Raw genomic sequence first — 20149 nt, forward strand, 5'->3', positions numbered from 1 at the left:
CCAACCTGCCCAGGCTCCATAGTGATACTTCCTTCTGCCTCTAAAGCTTTGGGAAGGACCGTGCCTCTTAGTTCATTCATTCAGCAATTATTTATTGAGCACCTGTTGTGTGCCAGGCACTGTTTAGGGTGCTTGGAGACACAGCCATGAACAATAAGACAATAGTCCCTGCTGTCTGCATTTAGCCCCTCCCCCAGAAGCAGAGCCTGAGGCAAGGATTCAGGGACAAATGGTTTTTCTGGGAGGCAATCCCAGGAAGCTCCAAGAGGAGACAGAGGAAGTGAATCAGGGATTTTTTTTTTTTTTTTTTTTTTGAGACGGAGTCTGGAGTGCAGTGGCGCGATCTCGGCTCACTGCAAGCTCCGCCTCCCGGGTTCACGCCATTCTCCTGCCTCAGCCTCCTGAGTAGCTGGGACTACAGGCGCCCACCACTGTGCCCGGCTAATTTTTTTTTATATTTTTAGTAGAGACGAGGTTTCACCATGGTCTCGATCTCCTGACCTTGTGATCCGCCCGCCTCGGCCTCCCAAAGTGCTGGGATTACAGGCGTGAGCCACCGCGCCCAGCCAGGGATTTTTTTTTTTTTTTTGAGACAGAGTCTTGTTCTGTCGCCCAGGCTGGAGTGCAGTGGCATGATCTCGGCTCACTGCAACCTCTGCCTCCAAGGTGCAAGTGATTCTCCTGCCTCAGCCTCCCAAGCAGCTGGGACTACAGGCACCCGCCACCATGCCCAGATAATTTTTGTATTTTTAGTAGAGACAGGGTTTCACCATATTGGCCAGGCTGGTCTCAAACTCCTGACCTCATGATCCACCCACCTCAGCCTCCCAAAGTGCTGGGATTACAGGTATCAGCCACCATGCCCAGCCTTTTTTTTTTTTTTTTTCTTTTGAGACAGATCTCGCTCTGTTGTCCAGGCTGGAGTGCAGTAGTGTGATCACAGGTCACTGCAGTCTACACCTCCTGGGCTCAAACAATCCTCCCATTTCAGCCTCTCAAGTAGCTGGGTCCACAGGCACACACCATCATGCCTGGCTAATATTTTAAAACTTCTTTGTAGAGTCAATGTTTCACTTTGTTGCCCAGATTGGTCTTGATCTCCTGGCCTCAAGCAATCCTCCTGCCTTGGCCTGCCAAAGTGCTGGGACTACAGGCATGAGTTAACATGCCCAGCTCTGAGACAGGGATTTTTTAAAAAGAGAGAGAGAGGCTGGGCACAGTGGCTCACGCCTGTAATCCCAGCACTTTGGGAGGCTGGGGCGGGTGGATCACCTGAGGTCAGGAGTTTGAGACCAGCCTGGCCAACATGGTGAAACCTCGTCTCTGCTAAAAATGTAAGACTTAGCCGGGTGTGGTGGCGGGGACCTGTAATCCCAGCTACTCAGGAGGCTGAGGCAGGAAAATCACTTGAACCCAGGAGGCAGAGGTTGCAGTGAGCTGAGACTGTGCCACTGCACTCCAGCCTAGGCAACAGAATGAGACCCTGTCTCAAAATAAATAAATAAATAAATAAATAAATAAATAAATAAATAAATAAAAATAAAAATAAAAATAAAAAAAAGAAAAGAAAAAAAAGAGAGACAGACCGAGCCAGACACAATCACTCACACCTATAGTCCCAGCTATCTAGGAGGCTGAGGTAAGAGGATCACTTGGGCATGGGGGTTCAAAGCCAGCCTGGACAACATAGTGAGACCCCATCTCTACAAAAAAACATAAAAATTAGCCAGGTGTGGTGGTGTGCTCCCGAGATCCCAGCTACTCAGAAGGCTAAGATGAGAGGATCACTTGAGCCCTGGAGGTCAAAGTTGCAGTGAGCTAGGATCGCATCACTGAGCTCTAGCCTGGGTAACAGAGCAAAACCTGGTCTCAAAAAAAAAAAAAAAGCAAGCTGCGTGCAGTGGCTCATGCCTGTATGCCTGTAATCCCAGCACTTTGGGAGGCCGAGGTGGGAGACTAGCCTGACCAACATGGAAAAACCCCATCTCTACTAAAAATACAAAATTAGCCAGGCATGGCTGCACAAGCCGGTAATCCCAGCTTCTCAGAAGGCTGAGGCAGGAGAATCCCTTCAGGCAGAGGCAGAGGTTGCGATGAGGCAAGATTGTGCCATTGCACTCCAGCCTGGGCGACAAGAGCGAAACTCCACCTCAAAAAAAAAAGAGTCCAAATAGGGCATTAATGAGCAAGTTATGCTGTGGACAACCAGTGTGCAACTGCACTGGGACTCGAGGAGGCGTCATGGAGCACACAGAGAAGCGAGGGAGCTGGGGTACTTATCTACCCACTCCTGTTGATTATTGGTCAAGGACTCCCAGAACCAAATATAATTCCCTGGCACTTCCAGCCTTGCTCACACAGGAGTGATGGGCTTTGTTACCAGAGACAGTCCTAAGTGATAAGATGGAGAAGAGGAGAGGACATGGGGGGAAGGGTGGCCACATATTTCTCACTGCCCACCCCCTTTTCCACCCCCAGGAGGAGTACGTACAGGAAGGCATCCGCTGGACTCCAATCCAGTACTTCAACAACAAGGTCGTCTGTGACCTCATCGAAAACAAGCTGGTGAGGGCTGGGTCAACTTTCGCGGGGGCGTCTCACTGGGCCCCTAAGCTGAGTCTGGAAGATGGGGGGAGGGACAAGGACATTATAGCATCCTCAGGCCCTTCTCCACCCTACACTCAGGCCTTCCAGCAGACAGGACACAACCAAAATGTCCCTTCCGCCCCTCATCCATTCATTCCGCCTACTTGTCCACCTGTCGCTTAATCATTCAATAAACACTCCCCCGGAAACCCCAGCTCAGAGTCAGAGTCAAATTTGCAGATTCCATGCCGGGCACAGTGGCTCACACCTGTAATCCCAGCACTTTGGGAGGCCGAGGCGGGCAGATCACCTGAGGTCGGGAGTTGGAGACTAGCCTGACCAACATGGTGAAAACCTGTCTCTACTAAAAATACAAAAAATTATCCAGGCATGCTGGCGGGTAATCCCAGCTACCCGGGAGGCTGAGGTGGATCACTTGAGCCCAGGAAGTCGAGGGTGCAGTGAGCTATGATTGCGTCACCACACTCCAGTCTGAGGAACAGAACAAGACCCTGTCTCAAAAAAATTAAATTTAAAAAGTATTTAGACTGGGCACAGTGGCTCATGCCTGTAATCCCAGCACTTTGGGAGGCCAAGGCAGGTGGATCACCTGAGGCCAGGAGATCGAAACCAGCCTGGCCAAAATGGTGAAACGCCATGTCTACTAAAAAATACAAAAGTTAGCCTGGCATGGTGGAAGCACACCTGTAATCCCAGCTACTCTGGAGGCTGAAGCAGGAGAATCACGAACCTGGGAGATGGAGGCTGCAGTGAGCTGAGATCATACCACTGCACTCCAGCCTGGGCAACAGAGCAAGACTCTGTCTCTAAATAAATAAATATGTAAATAAATAAATAAACAAACAAATAAATAAGGCAGGTTCCCCTACCAAGGGATTCTAATCTGGGACCTGAATCTCTTGAGGGGACCCCAGCCACTTCTGCACCCCAGCGAGCTTCCACGGCAGCCCCACACACCCCTGCCCCCCATCCCTTCCATTCCAGACCCTTGCAATGCCTTTTGTGCTTGTATTTGGAAGCCCCTGGTGCCCTCCCCGCCTCCAAAGCTCTAGCTCCCTCTACTCCTCCATCCCCGCCCTCCCCTAATCTCCACACTGATGAGCCATGGGGAGGCAAGGCAGACCAAACTGAACCGCTGGTGGCTCCCCCTCGCCCCGCAGAGCCCCCCAGGCATCATGAGCGTCTTGGACGATGTGTGTGCCACCATGCACGCCACGGGCGGGGGAGCAGACCAGACACTGCTGCAGAAGTTGCAGGCGGCCGTGGGCACCCACGAGCATTTCAACAGCTGGAGCGCCGGCTTCGTCATCCACCACTACGCCGGCAAGGTGCGCCCCTGGCCCCTACCCCACCCTGTGCCTCCTCGAAGAACCCCAGGGCTCCAGGCTGTAGCCCCCACCCTCCAGCACGGAGACTGGAGCGAGCCTGCTAGGACCCTCATCCAGAGCTGTAGAATTCCACCGTCCCCCTGCCTCAATCCACCCCCTACTAACCAGAACTACATACTCTTCCAGCTGACCCCCCAGGAACTCTCTAAGCCCCAAACTTGCCTGCACCCCACCAGCAGCACCACCACTACCACCGTGTTCCCTGGGCCAGGGCTGCAGAAACCCACTGGCCTCTGATCCAGGCCACAGCTTCCCTTACACATCAACTCCCTAACAGAGGGAACAGAAATCCCCCCCGATTAACACCAGCTTGGGTACCAGACCGCCTGTGCTCACAGATAAGCCCCAATGTAAGTCATAACCCCCTGACTAGGACACAGCCCCCCACTTTCTGATCTCAATTTGGAAAGGAAATCCCCAAAGCCCCCAGGTCCCTTCTGTGAGCCACCAGCCTTCAAAATGTGCTGACGCCCTCCTACAGACCCCTATCCCAGGCTACAGAAATCCACTGGCCTCCAGCCATGCCTGCAGCCCCGCTCCGCAGCGGACAGGACTGTAGACTCTCGGGCAGTGATCTGAGGATCTCACAACATGAGAGCAGAAGTTCCTAGGATCGCCCCTAATATGGGCTGGAGAGGCTGGGAGCGGCAGCTCACACCCGTAATCCCAGCACTTTGGGAGGCCAAGATGGGTGAATCACCTGAGGTCAGGAGTTCAAGACCAGCCTGGCCAATATGGTGAAACCCCATCTCTACTAAAAATACAAAAATCAGCCGGGCGTGGTGGCGCGTGCCTGTAATCCCAGCTACTTGGGAGGCTGAGGCAGGGGAATCACTTGAACCCAGGAGGCTGAGGTTGCAGTGAACCAAGATTGTGCCACAGCACGCCAGCCTGGTTGCAAAAGCCCTGCTGGGAACCACAGAGAGCCCCAACCAACCTTTGGTAGCAGCTCCAGCCCCCAATCCTGGCTGAAGTCCCCCCGCCAGAGATCCCTGAGGTAGGGCTGTTATCATCCTGACACAGGCCCCGACACTGGCCCCTGACGGAGCAGGTCACAGATACCCAATCTAACCTCTGACTCCCAGGGACCCCCCACCCAGGCTGCAACCCCTCACCCACCAATCTGAGCTATAACTTTCACCGCCACGTGGCCTCTGATGCAAACTGCAGCTCTCTCCCGGCTCATCTAGGTTGTAACCCCCACCTCCCCTTACCTCTGACCTGGGATACGGCTACGATCCTCTAACCTCAACTTGAATATCAGCCCTCCAGGGAGCCCACCCCCATCCCCTATTCTGAACTGTAGATACCCCCAACCAGCGCTGTAGACACCCCCCGATCCCCTCATCCCACAGCAGGCCCCAGGAAACCCCTGACCGCCTGGGCTGTAAGCACTCTGCGCCCACCCTCCCAGCCAGGTCTCTCAGTCCCTCACTGACCTCAGCGCTGTCCTGTCCCCTCCAGGTCTCCTACGACGTCAGCGGCTTCTGCGAGAGGAACCGAGACGTTCTCTTCTCTGACCTCATAGAGCTGATGCAGACCAGTGAGCAGTGAGTGGCCACAGGCATGGGGACCTCCGGCTACAACCCCCCAAGGGGATGGAGGGAGGACCAGGCACCACCCCGTCTTCCCAAGAGCTGCCATCTCGCCACAAACTCAAGGGGAGTGGCTGTGCGGCCAGGATGCTGTTTCTATGGACTAGTTCTGATGTAAAAAGTAATTCCAGAGGCTGGGCGCGGTGGCTCACGCCTATAATCCCAGCACTCTGGGAGGCCGAGGTGGTCAAATCACGTCAGGCCAAGAGTTTGAGACCAGCCGGGGTAACATGGCGAACCCTTGTCTCTACTAAAATTATAAAAATTACCTAGGTGTGGTGGTGCGCACCTGTAATTCCAGCTACTCAGAAGGCAGAGGCATGAAAATCGCTTGAACCCAGGAGGCAGAGGTTATAGTGAGCCAAGATCGCGTCATTGCACTCCAGCCTGGGTAACAGAAGGAGATTCGGTCTCAAAACAAAAAAAAGGCCGGGCGCAGTGGCTCACGTCTGTAATCCCAGCACTTTGGGAGGCCGAGACGGGCGGATCACAAGGTCAGGAGATTGAGACCATCCTGGTTAACACGGTGAAACCCCGTCTCTACTAAAAAGTACAAAAAACTAGCCGGGCGAGGTGGCGGGCGCCTGTAGTCCCAGCTACTCGGGAGGCTGAGGCAGGAGAATGGCGTGAACCCGGGAGGAGGAGCTTGCGGTGAGCAGAGATCCGGCCACTGCACTCCAGCCTGGGTGACAGAGCCAGACTCCGTCTCAAAAACAAAACAAAAAAAGGCCGGGCGCAGTGGCTCACGCCTGTAATCCCAGCACTTTGGGAGGCCGAGGCGGGTGGATCACAAGGTCAGGAGATTGAGACCATCCTGGTTAACGCGGTGAAACCCCGTCTCTACTAAAAATACAAAAAATTAGCCGGGCGAGGTGGCAGGCGCCTGTAGTCCCAGCTCCTCGGGGGGCTGAGGCAGGAGAATGGCGTGAACCCGGGAGGCGGAGCTTGCAGTGAGCCGAGATTGCGCCACTGCACTCCAGCCTGGGCGACAGCTGCATCTCAAAAAACAAAACGAAAACAAAAAACCCACGAAGAATGTAGTATCAGGCGTAAAGTAATATAACAGGGATCCTTAAAGTTTTGACATGTGGTTCCCAGACCAGCAACCTGGGCATCCTTGGGCCTTGTTTCCAATGTGGAATTTCCTTAGGCAGAAGGATCACTTGAGGTCCCAAGTTCAAGACCAGCCTGGGCAATGTAGCAAGACCCCTGTCTCTAAAAAAAAAAAATCGTTTTTTTACTTGTGTACTCTGCCAGTAAAAAATAATAATAATAATAAATTAATTAGCTGGGTGTGGTGGCACATGCCTATAGTCCCAGCTACTCAGGAGGCTGAGATGGAAGGATCACTTGAGTCTAGGAGGTGGAGGCTGCAGTGAGCCGTGACTGTGCCACTGCACTCCAGCCTTGGCAACAGACCTTATCTCTGAGGGAGAAAAAAAGGCAGAATCTCAAACTCCACCCCAGACCTGGAGAATCAGAATCTGCATCTGATTCTGAATTATCAGAATCTGAACAAACAGATTTAGAACTATTTGAATCTAACCTGACCTTTAAACCAGAATGCACCCACATTTCCCGGGAGCGGACTTACGATTAATCCACCCACATTAAGCAGTGTCTAAATCAATGACATTTAGCAAATTCCCAGAATTGTGCAACCATCACCACAGTCCAATTTTTTTTTTTTTTTTTTTTTTTTGAGACAGTGTCTCTTGCCCTATTGCCCAGGCTGGAGTACAGTAGCACTATCTCGGCTTACTGCAACCTCCGCCTCCTGGGTTCAAGCGATTCTCCTGCCTCAGCCTCCCGAGTAGCTGGGATTATAGGCGTCCCACCATCACGCCCGGCTAATTTTTGTATTTTTAGTAGAGATGGAGTTTCACCGTGTTGGTTAGGCTGGTCTCGAACTCCTGACTTCAGGTGATACACCTGCCTCAGCCTCCCAAAGTGCTGGGATTACAGGCGTCAGCCACCGCATCCAGACTTATTAACCATTTTAAAATGTACAATTTATCCATGTTGTTCCCTTTTTGTGGCAAAGAAAAATAAAGGAAATAAATAAATAAAATATAAAATAAAATAAAATAAAATAAAATAAAACGTACAATTCAGTGGCATTCAATACATTCACACATTGGCTTGAGCCCAGGAGTTCCAGGCTGCAGTGACTATGATGACACCAATGCCCCCCAACCTGGAGGACAAGGCGAAGCCCTGTCTCAAAAAACAAATTAAAAAAACAACTGCCAGGCACGGTGGCTCACACTTATAATCCCAGCACTTTGGGAGGCCGAGGCAGGTGGATCACAGGAGATCAAGACCATCCTGGCTAACACGGTGAAACCCCGTCTCTACTAAAAATACAAAAAATTAGCCGGGCGAGGTGGCGGGCGCCTGTAGTCCCAGCTACTCGGGAAGCTGAGGCAGAATGGCGTGAACTCGGGAGGCGGAGCTTGCAGTGAGCCGAGATCGAGCCACTGCACTCCAGCCTGGGCGACAGAGAGAGACTCCATCTCAAAAAAAAAAAAACAACCACCACCTTCCATATCTCACCCATCACAACTCCCCTCTACATTGAGAGAACCATATTTTGCATTGTAGCATTGAGGCTGCCCCACCTCTGGAGGAGGGCACCCCAAGGTCCAGCCATACCTCCAACTCCTCCTCTCCTCTCTCCTACCCAGGGCCTTCCTCCGGATGCTCTTCCCCGAGAAGCTGGATGGAGACAAGAAGGGGCGCCCCAGCACTGCCGGCTCCAAGATCAAGGTGGGCCTGGGGTGTATAACGGGGAGCGGGCTGGGGGAGGACTGAGTTCCACCCTGCCTGGGGTCCAGACCCTGTTTCTCTCATTCCAATGTCTGTCTCTCCACCAGTCCTGGGGCTTCTGCCTCTATGACGTCATCTGTTCAGCAGGGTCTTCCTCCAGGTCTGGGTTTAGGGGGCTTGAACCAGCTTCTTGGAGGTCTCCATCAACTCCTTCAATGCAGAAGTGGACCATTATCCTAACACATTTTTGGTTGGTCTTTAGTCATTTACCATTTTTTTAATTTGTGGTAAAACATACATGACATAAAATTTACCATCTTAATAATATCCAATAAATTTTTTATTTTTTATTTTTTTGAGACAGAGTCTTGCTCTGTTGCCCAGGCTGGAGTGCAGTGGCACGATCTGGGCCCCCTGCAACCTCTGCCTCCTGGGTTCAAGCGATTCTTCTGCCTCGGCCTCCCAAGTAGCTGGGATTACAGGCATGTGCCATCACACCCAGCTAATTTGATTTTTTGTTGTTTTTTTTTTTTTTGAGATGGAGTTTCACTCTTGTTGCCTAGGCTGGAGTGCAATGGCATGATCTCAGCTCACCACAACCTCTGCCTCCCAGGTTCAAGTGATTCTCCTGCCTCAGCCTCCCGTGTAGCTGGGATTACAGACATGCACCACCATGCCCGGCTACTTTTGTATTTTTAGCAGAGACAGGGTTTCACCATGTTGGCCAGGCTGTTCTTGAACTCCCGACCTCAGGTGATCCACCTGCCTCGGCCTCCCAAAGTACTGGGATTACAGGCGTGAGCCACTGTGCCCAGCCTAATTTTGTATTTTCAGTAGAGACAGGGTTTCACTATGTGGGCCAGGCTGGTCTCCTGACCTCAAGTGATCTGCCCACCTTGGCCTCCCAAAGTGCTGGGATTACAGGCGTGAGCCACTGTGTCCAGCCTATCTAATATTTTAACCAGTTTTAAGGTCACAGTTAGTGGTATTAAGTGCATGCAGATGGTCGTGCAACCATCACCACTACCCATCTCTAGAACTTTCTCATCTTCCCAAACTGAAACTGTGTCCCCATGAAACACTCCCTATCTGCTTTCCAAGTCCCTGGCACCCACCATTCTGTCACTATGAATGTAACAAGTCTAGTCTGGGCAACAAAACAAGACCCCGTCTCTACAAAAAATAAATTAAAAATTAGCCAAGCATGGTAGGGCACACCTGTGGTCCCAGCTACTCGGCAGGCTGAGGCAGGAGGATCATTTGAGCCCAGGAGGTCAAGGCTGCAGTGAGCCATGATTGCACCCCTGCACTCCAGCCTGGGAACAGAGTGAGACCCTGTCTCTTTTTTTTGTTTTTTTTTTGAGATGGAGTCTCGCTCTGTTGCCCAGGCTGCAGCACAGTGGTGCGATCTTGGCTCACTGCAAGCTCCGCCTCCCGGGTTCACGCCATTCTCCTGTCTCAGCCTCCTGAGTAGCTTGGACTACAAGCACCCGCCACCACGCCCGGCTAATTTTTTTTGTATTTTTAGTAGAGACGGGGTTTCACCATGTTAGCCAGGATGGTCTCGATCTCCTGACCTCGTGATTCGCCCGCCTTCACCTCCCAAAGTGCTGGGATTACAGGCATGAGCTACAGTGCCTGGCTGAGACCCTGTCTCTTAAAAAAAAAAAAAAAAAAAAAAAATCAGACCGTGAGTGGTGGCTCACGCCTGTAATCCCAGCACTTTCAGAGGCTGAGTCAGACAGATCACTTGAAGTCAGCAGTTCAAGACCAGCCTGGGCAACATGGTGAAACCCCATCTCTACTAAAAATACAAAAATTAGCCGGCATGTGCCTGTAATCCCAGCTACTCAGGAGACTGAAGCAGGAGAACTGCTTGAACCTAGTAGGTTGCAGTGAGTGAGATCATGTCACTGCACTGTAGCCTGGGTGACAGAGCGAGACTCTGTCTCAAATAAATAAAATAAGAAAATAAAATAAAATAAAACAAAGGCCAGGCACAGTGGTTCAAGCCTGTAATCCCAGGACTTTGGGAGGCTGAGGCAGGTGGATCACCTGATGTCAGGAGTTGAAGACCAGCCTGGCCAACATGGTGAAACCCCGTCTCTACTAAAAATACAAAAAAAAAAGGAGCTGGGTGTGGTGGCACGTATCTGTAGTCCCATCTACTCAGAAGGCTGAGGTGGGAGAATCACCTGAACCTGGGAGATGGAGGTTGCAGTAAGCCGAGATCACGCTACTGCACTCCAGCCTGGGCAACAGAGCGAGACTTTGTCTCCAAATAAAAATAAAAATAAAACAAAATGCAAAACTCAAGGCAAACCTCTCAGGTATACACACAGTTCCCTAACTCCAAAGTACCTGTCTCAGCCAGACACAGGGGCTCAGACCTGTAATCCCAGCTACTCCAGAGGCTAAGGCAGTGGATCACTTAAGCACAGGAGGCTGAGGCTTCAGTGAACTATGACAGCACCTCTATACTCCAGCATGAGTGACAGAGCAACACTCTGTCTCAAAAAAAATCACCCAGTCCGGCATGGTGGCTCATGCCTGTAATCCCAACACTTTGGAAGCCCGAGGCGGATGGATTACCTGAGGTCAGGAGTTCATGACCAGCCTGACCAACATGGCAAAACCCCATCTCTACTAAAAACTACCCCGGTGTGGTGGCACATGCCTGTAATCCCAGCTCCTTGGCAGGCTGAGGCAGAAGAATCTCTTGGATCCAGGTGGTGGAGGTTGCAGTGAGCTAAGATGGCTTGATTGCACTGCAGCGTGGGTGACAGAGGAAAACTCCAACTCAAAAAAAAAAAATACACACCCAACGTACCTATCTCCCCAAAGGACAAAAAGAAATGCTCTTAAGGGCTCTGTTACTCAGTCAGCAAACATTTACTGAGCACTTACTATATGCCAAGCTAAGTGGTGAGTGCGGTAGATGTGAGAGCTCATCGTCTTGGATTCGAGGGTCAGGCAGACACCCCATATCAGTCCCACTAATGCGGTGTGCACTAGTGGAGGTGCACACAGACCAGGGACATCTGGCCCCTGTGGCTTCTCTATTACCAGCCCTCACCCACCTCCAGTCTCTGTCTCTTGGGACTATATCCAGGGTGGAGAAAAGAGAGGGGTCAGAGGGTCCCATCTCTGTGCTCCCCACCCACCCCTGCCTTCGCTTCTGCCTCAGAAACAAGCCAATGACCTGGTGGCCACGCTGATGAGGTGCACGCCCCACTACATCCGCTGCATCAAACCCAACGAGACCAAGAGGCCCCGAGACTGGGAGGAGAACAGGTGACACCCCCCAACCCATCCAAGATTCATCCGCTCCAGGCCCTGTGGTTACCCCTAGAACTGACCTACACACCTCCCTGACCTCCTGTAGGATGACCCAGGGACTAGCACAACCCCTCCCGCCATCCCCCACCTGTGGAACTGACCCCAGAAGGGACCGTCAGGACAAGATCCCTCCCCCCAGTCCCCAGGCTGACCCCTGAAGCACCCCCAGACCACAGAACTCACCCCCCAAACTTCCCCCAGCATGAATCCAGATCCCTCCAGACCCCCCAACTCCAGCACCTCGCACCCACCCCCAGGACTGGTGACTCCCCACCCCGAGGGGACTCAGCCTACCCTCCCCAACAGGGTCAAGCACCAGGTGGAATACCTGGGCCTGAAGGAGAACATCAGGGTGCGCAGAGCCGGCTTCGCCTACCGCCGCCAGTTCGCCAAGTTCCTGCAGAGGTGAGGAGCCCCCCACTCCCGCCCTCACCATCGCCCCCATCAGAACACCCGGCCGGGCCTGTCTGTTATGAGCACTTCCACACCCCAGCCCTCCGCCCCCAGGTATGCCATTCTGACCCCTGAGACGTGGCCGCGGTGGCGTGGGGACGAACGCCAGGGCGTCCAGCATCTGCTTCGGGCGGTCAACATGGAGCCCGACCAGTACCAGATGGGGAGCACTAAGGTCTTTGTCAAGAACCCAGAGTCGGTGAGTGTTTGAGGGACAGGCAGAGAAGGAGGGAGAGGGGAAGAGAGAGAAAGGTATAGGGAGGGACTGAGAGAGACAGAGAGAGAGAGATGGAGGGAGACAGATTAAGACTGAGAGATTGAGAAACAGACTGAGAGAGAGGCACTGACAGAGAAATTGAGAGAGAGATTGAGAGAGAAATTGAGAAAGCAATTGAGAGATTAATAGACTGAAAGTAAGAGACCGAGCGAGAGATTAAGAAAGACTATGATCGCTAGGCACGGTGGCTCACGCCTGTAATCCCAGCACTTTGGGAGGCTGAGGCAGGCGGATCACAAGGTCAGGAAATCGAGACCATCCTGGCTAACACGGTGAAACCCCATCTCTACTAAAAAGACAAAAAAATATTTAGCTGGGCGTGGTGGTGGGCGCCTGTGGTCCCAGCTACTCGGGAGGCTGAGGCAGGAGAATGGCGTGAACCCAGGAGGTGGAGCTTGCAGTGAGCTGAGATTGCGCCACTGCACTCCAGCCTGGGTGAAAGAGAGAGACTCCATCTCAAAAAAAAGAAAGACTGCGATTGAGAAATTGAGAGATACAGAGAAAGAGACTGACAGAGACACTCTGAAAGAAACAGACCAAAAAATTTGACATAGAACAGAAAAAAGGCAAAAAAACAAACAAACAAACAAAAAAAACTAGCACCAGGTCAGGTATGGTAGTTCATGCCTATAATATGCCTATAATATCAGTGCTTTGGGAGGCTGAGGCAGAAGGATGGTTTGAAGCCAGGAGTTCGAGACCAGCCTGGGAAACATAGTGAGACCCTGTCTCTACAAAAGACAAAAAGAAAAAGGAAAAAAGAAAAATAACTATCACCAGCAAAGACTATATAAAGTAAAATTTAATTTAGACAAAAATTTCAGTCTATAGATTTAGATTTGGAGAAGACGGACAGGGTAGAAATAATGAAATTCACAACGGCAGATGTTTAGTGGTAAAATCTTACAAGAACATCAGCAACAAAGACAGACTGAATATTTATAAAAGAAGGAAAATGATCCTGATGAAAATAATTTTACTGGCCAGGCGCAGTGGCTCACACCTGTAATCCCAGCTATTTGGGAGGCTGAGGCGGGTGGATCATTTGAGGTCAGGAGTTCGAGACCAGCCTGGCCAACACGGTGAAACCCTTTCTCCATTAAAATTACAAAAATTAGTCAGGTGTGGTGGTACACACCTGTAATCCCAGCTACTCAGAAGATTGAGCAGAAGAATCACTTTAACCCAGGAGGCGGAGGTTGCAGTGAGCCAAGATCATGCCACTGCACTCTAGCCTGGTCAACAGTAGTTTAATTTTAGTAAAATAAGCCAGGCGCGGCGGCTCACGCCTGTAATCTCAACACTTTGGGAAGCCGAGGCAGGTAGATCACAAGGTCAGGAGTTCAAGACCAGCCTGACCAACATGGCGAAACCCTGTCTCTACTACAAATACAAAAAATTAGCCGAGTGTGGTGGTGCGCACCTGTAGTCCCAGCAACTCAGGAGCCTGAGGCAGGAGAATCACTTGAACCCAGGAGGCAGAGGTTGCAGTGAGCCGAGATCGCACCACTGCACTCTAGTCTGGGCAACAGAGTGAGACTCCTATCTCAAAAAAAGTAAAAAATTTAGTAAAATGAAAATAGAAGAAAAGGCCAGGTGCAGTGGCTCACAACTGTAATCCCAGCACTTTGGGAGGCCAAGGTGGTGGATCACCTGAGGTTAGGAGTTCGAGACCAGCCTGGTCAACATGGGGAAACACCATCTCTACTAAAAATACAAAATAAGCCGGGCATGATAACATGCCTGTAATCCCAGCTACCTGGGAGGCTAAAGCAGGAGAATTGCTCAAACCTGGGAGGCAGAGGTTGCAGTGAGCTAAGATCACGCCACTGCACTCCAGCCTGGGGGACAAAGTGAGACTCCGAGAAAAAAAAAAAAAAGAAAAGAAAAAAAAGGGAAAATAGAAGAAAAATAGCCAACAGTTTAACTGTACTACATTTAAAAAGTAATCAAGAAATTACATTAGCTTCATGGAGTTGGAGCCTTTCTCAACCAAAAATGTATTTTATGTTGGGATCTTTTTTTTTTTTTTTTAGACAGAGTCTCGCTCTGTCACCCAGGCTAAAGTGGAATGGTGCGATCTTGGCTGACCGCAACATCCACCTTCCTGGTTCAAGCAATTCTCCTGCCTCAGCCTCCCAAGTAGCTGGGATTACAGGCGCCTGCCATCATACCTGGCTAATTTTTGTGTTTTTAGTAGAGATGGGTTTTCACCCTGTTGGCCAGGCTGGTCTCCTGACCTCAAGTGATCCGCCCACCTCAGCCTACCAAAGTGCTGGGATTATAGGCAGGAGTCACTGTGTCCGGCCCCTATTTTGATTTTCTTATGAACATGGTTTGGCCATCTTCAAACATTTTATCTGGCTGTTGGCCTTTGTGGCCCAGCATCCTAAGTATATTACAATAGTTTGCTGGGACGGCTGAAACAAAGTACCACAAACTCCATGGCTTAACACAACAACAATTTATTCTCTCACAGTTCTGCAGGTCAGAAGTCCAAAATCAAGGTGCTGGGATGGCCATACTCTCTAAAGGCTTTAAAGAAGAATCTGAGGCTGGGCATGCTGGCTCATGCCTGTAATCCCAGCACTTAGGAAGGCCAAGGTGGGCGGATCATGAGGTCAGGAGATTGAGACCATCCTGGCTAACACGATGAAACCCGTCTCTACTAAAAAAATACAAAAAAATTAGCCAGGCGTGGTGGCGGGCGCCTGTAGTCCCAGTTACTTGGGAGGCTGAGGCCGGAGAATGGCGCGAACCCAGGAGACGGAACTTGCAGTGAGCCAAGATCACGCCACTGCACTCCAGCCTGGGCAGCAGAGCAAGACTCCATCTCAAAAAAAAAAAAAAAAAAAAAAGAAAGAAAAAGGAGGAGGAGGAGGAGGAGGAGGAGGGGGAAGGGGAGGGGTAGGAGAAGGAGAAGGAGATGAAGAAGAATCTGAAGCTGGGCACGCTGGCTCACGCCTATAATCCCAGCACTTTGGGAGGTCAAGGCTGGTGCACTGCTTGAGCCCAGGAGTTCCAGACCAGCCTGGGCAACATGGCAAAACCCCATCTCTACCAAAAAAAATAAATAAATAAAAATACAAGAATTAGCCAGGCATGGTGGCGTGTGCCTTTTAGTCCCAGCTACTTGAGCCGCTGAGGTGGGAGGATCCCTAGAGCCTGGGAGCCGAGATCACACCACTGCACTCCAGCCTGGGCAACACAGACCCTGTCTCTAAAAAATGAAAATGACTTTGGTCAGCAGAGCGGGCAGCAAGGCTCTTAGCAGCAATGCGCTATCTATGGACTTGTGAAAGCACTCTGGGTGAAGTGCTAATTTTCCTAAAGCCCAATTGTGTGTGTGTGTGTGTGTGTGTGTATATGTGTGTATAGATATAGATATATAGATTTTTTGTTTCTTTCCTGAGACAGGGTCTCACTCTGTCTCTCAGGCTGAAGTGCAGTGGCACCATCACAGCTCCCAGCAGCCTCAACCTCCTGGGCTCAAACAATCCTCCCACCTCAGCCTCTGGAGCAGCTGGGACTACATATGCATGCCAACACCCTTGGCTAATTTTTGTTTATTTTTTGTACACACGGGTTCTTTCTTTTTTTTTTTTTTTTGAGACGGAGTCTCGCTCTGTAGCCCAGGCTGGAGTGCAGTGGCCGGATCTCAGCTCACTGCAAGCTCCGCCTCCCGGGTTCACACCATTCTCCGGCCTCAGCCTCCCGAGTAGCTGGGACTACAGGCGCCCGCCACCTCGCCCGGCTAGTTTTTTGTATTTCTTAGTAGAGACGGGGTTTCACCGTGTTAGCCAGGATGGTCTCGATCTTCTGACCTCGTGATCCGCCCGTCTCAGCCTCCCAAAGTGCTGGGATTACAGGCTTGAGCCACCGTGCCCAGCCACACGGGTTCTTTCTATGTTGCCCAGGCTGGTCTTGAACTCCTGGGCTCAACGACGCTCCCATCTTAGCCTCCAAAAGTGTTGGGATTAGAGGCATGAGCCTTCACACCCGGCCTATATTTGCATTATTTCCCATCTTCACTAGTTGGCAATATTGTCCCTTTGATCACAGTTTCTCTTTGAATGAGGATGTTTCTCAAGCATCTGCCCTATTCCAGTTAATCGTTCTATTCTCTGACAGATATGCTACTGTTTTTATTACTATAGATTTACAGCATTTTAATATCCAGTGGGTTCCTCACCTTGTTCACCTGCTATTATTCCAAATGAGTAGACATTCCTCTCAGAGTTTGCACTTTCACTTGCTGTAATGTAACTCATTCTCTAAGTCCCCTCTGGGCCTAGACTCTTACAACACAAAACCGTTTCTCTGCTTTCTGCAAAAGCTTCCTTTCTGGGCCTGCCACAGATGGTTGTGCAGGTTGTACACTGCCCAGCCACACAGTTGCCAGTCACATCACAGTCCTACAAATCAGATTTTCCTTTTTTTTTTTTTTTCAGATGGAGTTTCATTCTTTCCTTTTACTGGGGGGTGGAGGAGCGGGGGACTGAGTCTCGCTCTGTTGCCCAGGCTGGAATGCAGTGGCACAATCTCTGCTCACTGCAACCGCCACCTCCCAGGTTCAAGTGATTCTCCTGCCTCAGCCTCCCAAGTAGCTGGGATGACAGGCATGTGCCAGCACAGCTGGCTCATTTTTACATTACTAGTAGAGATGGGGTTTCACCATGTTGGCCAGGCTGGTCTCAAACTCTTGACCTCAGGTGATCCGCCCACCTCGGCCTCCCAAAGTGCTGGGATTACAGGCGTGAGCCACTGCGCCTGGCCAGATTTTCATATTTACTATATTTTATTGGTTTTCCAAGATGCACACTGGTTCCTATTTTTACCATCTCTGACACGGGGGTGTACCTCAAAGATGGTGTACACTATCTATAGTAACAGCGTGAGAAACCATGACGTTATACTGTTTCTGGCAAGAGCACACAGGTAGTAAATGGCACAGCTGTGATCTGAAGCTAGTGACTCACTGTTATCATGTAATGCAGAAGTGTGTACCCCACATGGGAAGAGACCCACGGGGAGGTCCAGTCATTTGGAGGAAGATAAAAAATTTTGCCAGCCTGGGCAACGTGGCAAGGCCACATCACTACAAAATTAGCTGGGCATGGTGGCTCACAGCTGTAGTCCCAGCTACTCAGGAGGCAGAGGTGGGAGGATCACTTGAACCCAAGAGGTTGAAGCTGCAGTGAGCTGTGACTGCCCCACTACACTCCAGTCTGGACGACAGAGCGAGACCCTGTCTTTTATTTTCTTTTTTTGAGATGAAGTTTTGCTCTTGTTGCCCAGGCTGGAGTGCAATGGCACGATCTCAGCTCACCGCAACCTCCACCTCCCGGGTTCAAGTGATTCTCCTGCCTCAGCCTCCTGAGTAGCTGGGATTACAGGCATGCGCCACCATGCCCAGCTAATTTAGTATTTTTAGTAGAGATGGGGTTTCTCCATGTTTATCAGGCTGACCTCAAACTCCTGACCTCAGGTGATCCTCCCACCTCAGCCTCCCAAAGTGCTGGGATTATAGGCGTGAGTCACCAGTTTGTTTTTGCTTTTGTTTTTTGTTTCGTTTTTTTGAGATGGAGTTTGCTCTTGGTGCCCAGGCTGGGGTGCAATGGTGTGATCTCAGCTCACTGCAACCTCCGCCTCCCGGGTTCAAGTGATTCTCCTGCCTCAGGCTTCCGAGTAGCTGGGATTACAGGCGTCTACCACCACGCCCAGTTAATTTCTTTTTGCACTTTTAGTAGAGATGGGGTTTCACCATGTTGGTCAGACTCCTCTCCAACTCCTGACCTCAGGTGATCCACCTGCCTTGGCCTCCCGAAGTGCTAGGACTACAGGCATGATGAGCCACTGCACCTGGCCCCTTTTTCTTCTTTTCTTTTTCATTAAGTGTCACTACAAAGACCCCGCCTCTTAAAAAAAAAATTAGCACGTGTGTGGGGGTGGGTGAGCAAAAGCGTGTGAGTAGGGCAAACCCAGGGAAAACCCGGAACTGCAGGCCCTGGGGAGACACCAGGATTCACCCTTGACCCCCCGACCCCCGCCCAGCTTTTCCTCCTGGAGGAGGTGCGAGAGCGAAAGTTCGACGGCTTTGCCCGAACCATCCAGAAGGCCTGGCGGCGCCACGTGGCTGTCCGGAAGTATGAGGAGATGCGGGAGGAAGGTGAGAGGCTTTGGGTACACAGCCAGGGTGGGGGCGCAAGGACCTGGAGGAGCTGCGTCAGGAGCTCTGCCCTCCACCCTCTGTCCCCGCAGCTTCCAACATCCTGCTGAACAAGAAGGAGCGGAGGCGCAACAGCATCAACCGGAACTTCGTCGGGGACTACCTGGGGCTGGAGGAGCGGCCCGAGCTGCGTCAGTTCCTGGGCAAGAGGGAGCGGGTGGACTTCGCTGACTCGGTCACCAAGTACGACCGCCGCTTCAAGGTGAGACACTAGTGGGTGGGCATGGCAAGACCTTGGCTACAGCCTGGCACCCTCACCTGGCCCAGAAGCACCTGCCCACAGCCAGATATCCCCCAGCCTAGATCTATCTGTTCCATCACAGGTACACCCTCACCTGGCCCACATGCACCTGCCCACAGGCTTAGATCCCCCAGACTAGATCCATCTGTTCCATCACAAGTATACCCTCATCTGGCATAGACACACCTGCCCACAGGTATATACTCAAGTATGGCAGACACAGCTGTCCATCAAACATGCACTTGTAGCCCAGACACACCTGTCAGATACACCCCTGGCCAGATGCATCTCTCCACAATCTCACATTCATTCACTTTGTCCAGAAGCCCCGACCACAGGGCCACCCTCACCTATCCTAGACACGCCCATCCATTAGGTACACTCTCCCTTCAACCTGGAAATTAGACATACCTTCACCTGGCCCAGATACACCTGTCCACAGGTACACTCTCACCTGGCCCAGGGAGCCTAGTCCATAGGTACGTGCTGTCTACAGAGATACACCACCTGACCGGTGCACTCATGCTTGGCATAGACAGCTGGGCAGCTCCACCAACAGACACATCCTCTTCTGCCCCAGACAGCCCTAAACCTAGGTGTACTCTAATCACCTAGCCTGGACTCTCTTGTCCAGAAGTACACCCAGACTTGGCCTGTTTACCCTCACTTGTACCTGGGCGGGCCAGGTACACCCTCACTTCACCCACATCTCATGTTCCAGAGAGTCACCTAGCCCAGTAACTCACCCTACCCACCTTAGACAGGCCTCTGTGTGGCAGGTACACACTGAGATAACCTATATACCATCTTTACCTGGATGGATATTCTCATATGGCCTGGACACCCTCACCTACCTTGAACAAGTTTTATGTGGCAGACGCCTCCTCACATGATCTGTACAACCTCACATACCATACATACAGTGTTGGGTGTCTTCACCTGATCCACACATCTGCTTTGGAGAGGTCTATGTGGCAGGTATGACATACCGTGTTGGGTATCTTCACCTGATCCACACACCTGCTTTGGACAGGTCTATGTGGCAGGTATGCCCTCTCAGGTGACCTGTATACCATCACCTGAAATGTTTTCACCGAGACAGGTATCCCCACTAGACCCAGAGAACTCTTGAGCGCAGGCCAGCTCAACCAGCTTGCACATTCACCTGCCTTCCTGTACAAACTCATAGAGTTCAGATACGCACCTGCTCACTTCCTCTCATGATGCAGATACTCTTATTTACCTGACTTG

At 51.3% G+C, this 20149-nt stretch overlaps 1 protein-coding gene across 1 annotated transcript in view; it reads left to right on the forward strand.

Moving 5' to 3' along the window:
• Positions 1–20149, forward strand: part of MYO1F (myosin IF) — a 58338-nt gene that overhangs the window by 29507 nt on the left and 8682 nt on the right. The window contains exons 13-21 of the mRNA XM_037992497.2: positions 2479–2565; positions 3768–3935; positions 5460–5545; positions 8278–8359; positions 11547–11653; positions 12005–12103; positions 12206–12350; positions 18483–18597; positions 18690–18859. Coding sequence (XP_037848425.1) covers positions 2479–2565; positions 3768–3935; positions 5460–5545; positions 8278–8359; positions 11547–11653; positions 12005–12103; positions 12206–12350; positions 18483–18597; positions 18690–18859 — 1059 coding nt within the window. The remainder of the gene's footprint in view (positions 1–2478; positions 2566–3767; positions 3936–5459; positions 5546–8277; positions 8360–11546; positions 11654–12004; positions 12104–12205; positions 12351–18482; positions 18598–18689; positions 18860–20149) is intronic.

The sequence above is a fragment of the Chlorocebus sabaeus genome, chromosome 6, assembly GCF_047675955.1.
Source record: "Chlorocebus sabaeus isolate Y175 chromosome 6, mChlSab1.0.hap1, whole genome shotgun sequence".
NCBI classification, from domain to species: Eukaryota; Metazoa; Chordata; class Mammalia; order Primates; family Cercopithecidae; genus Chlorocebus; species Chlorocebus sabaeus.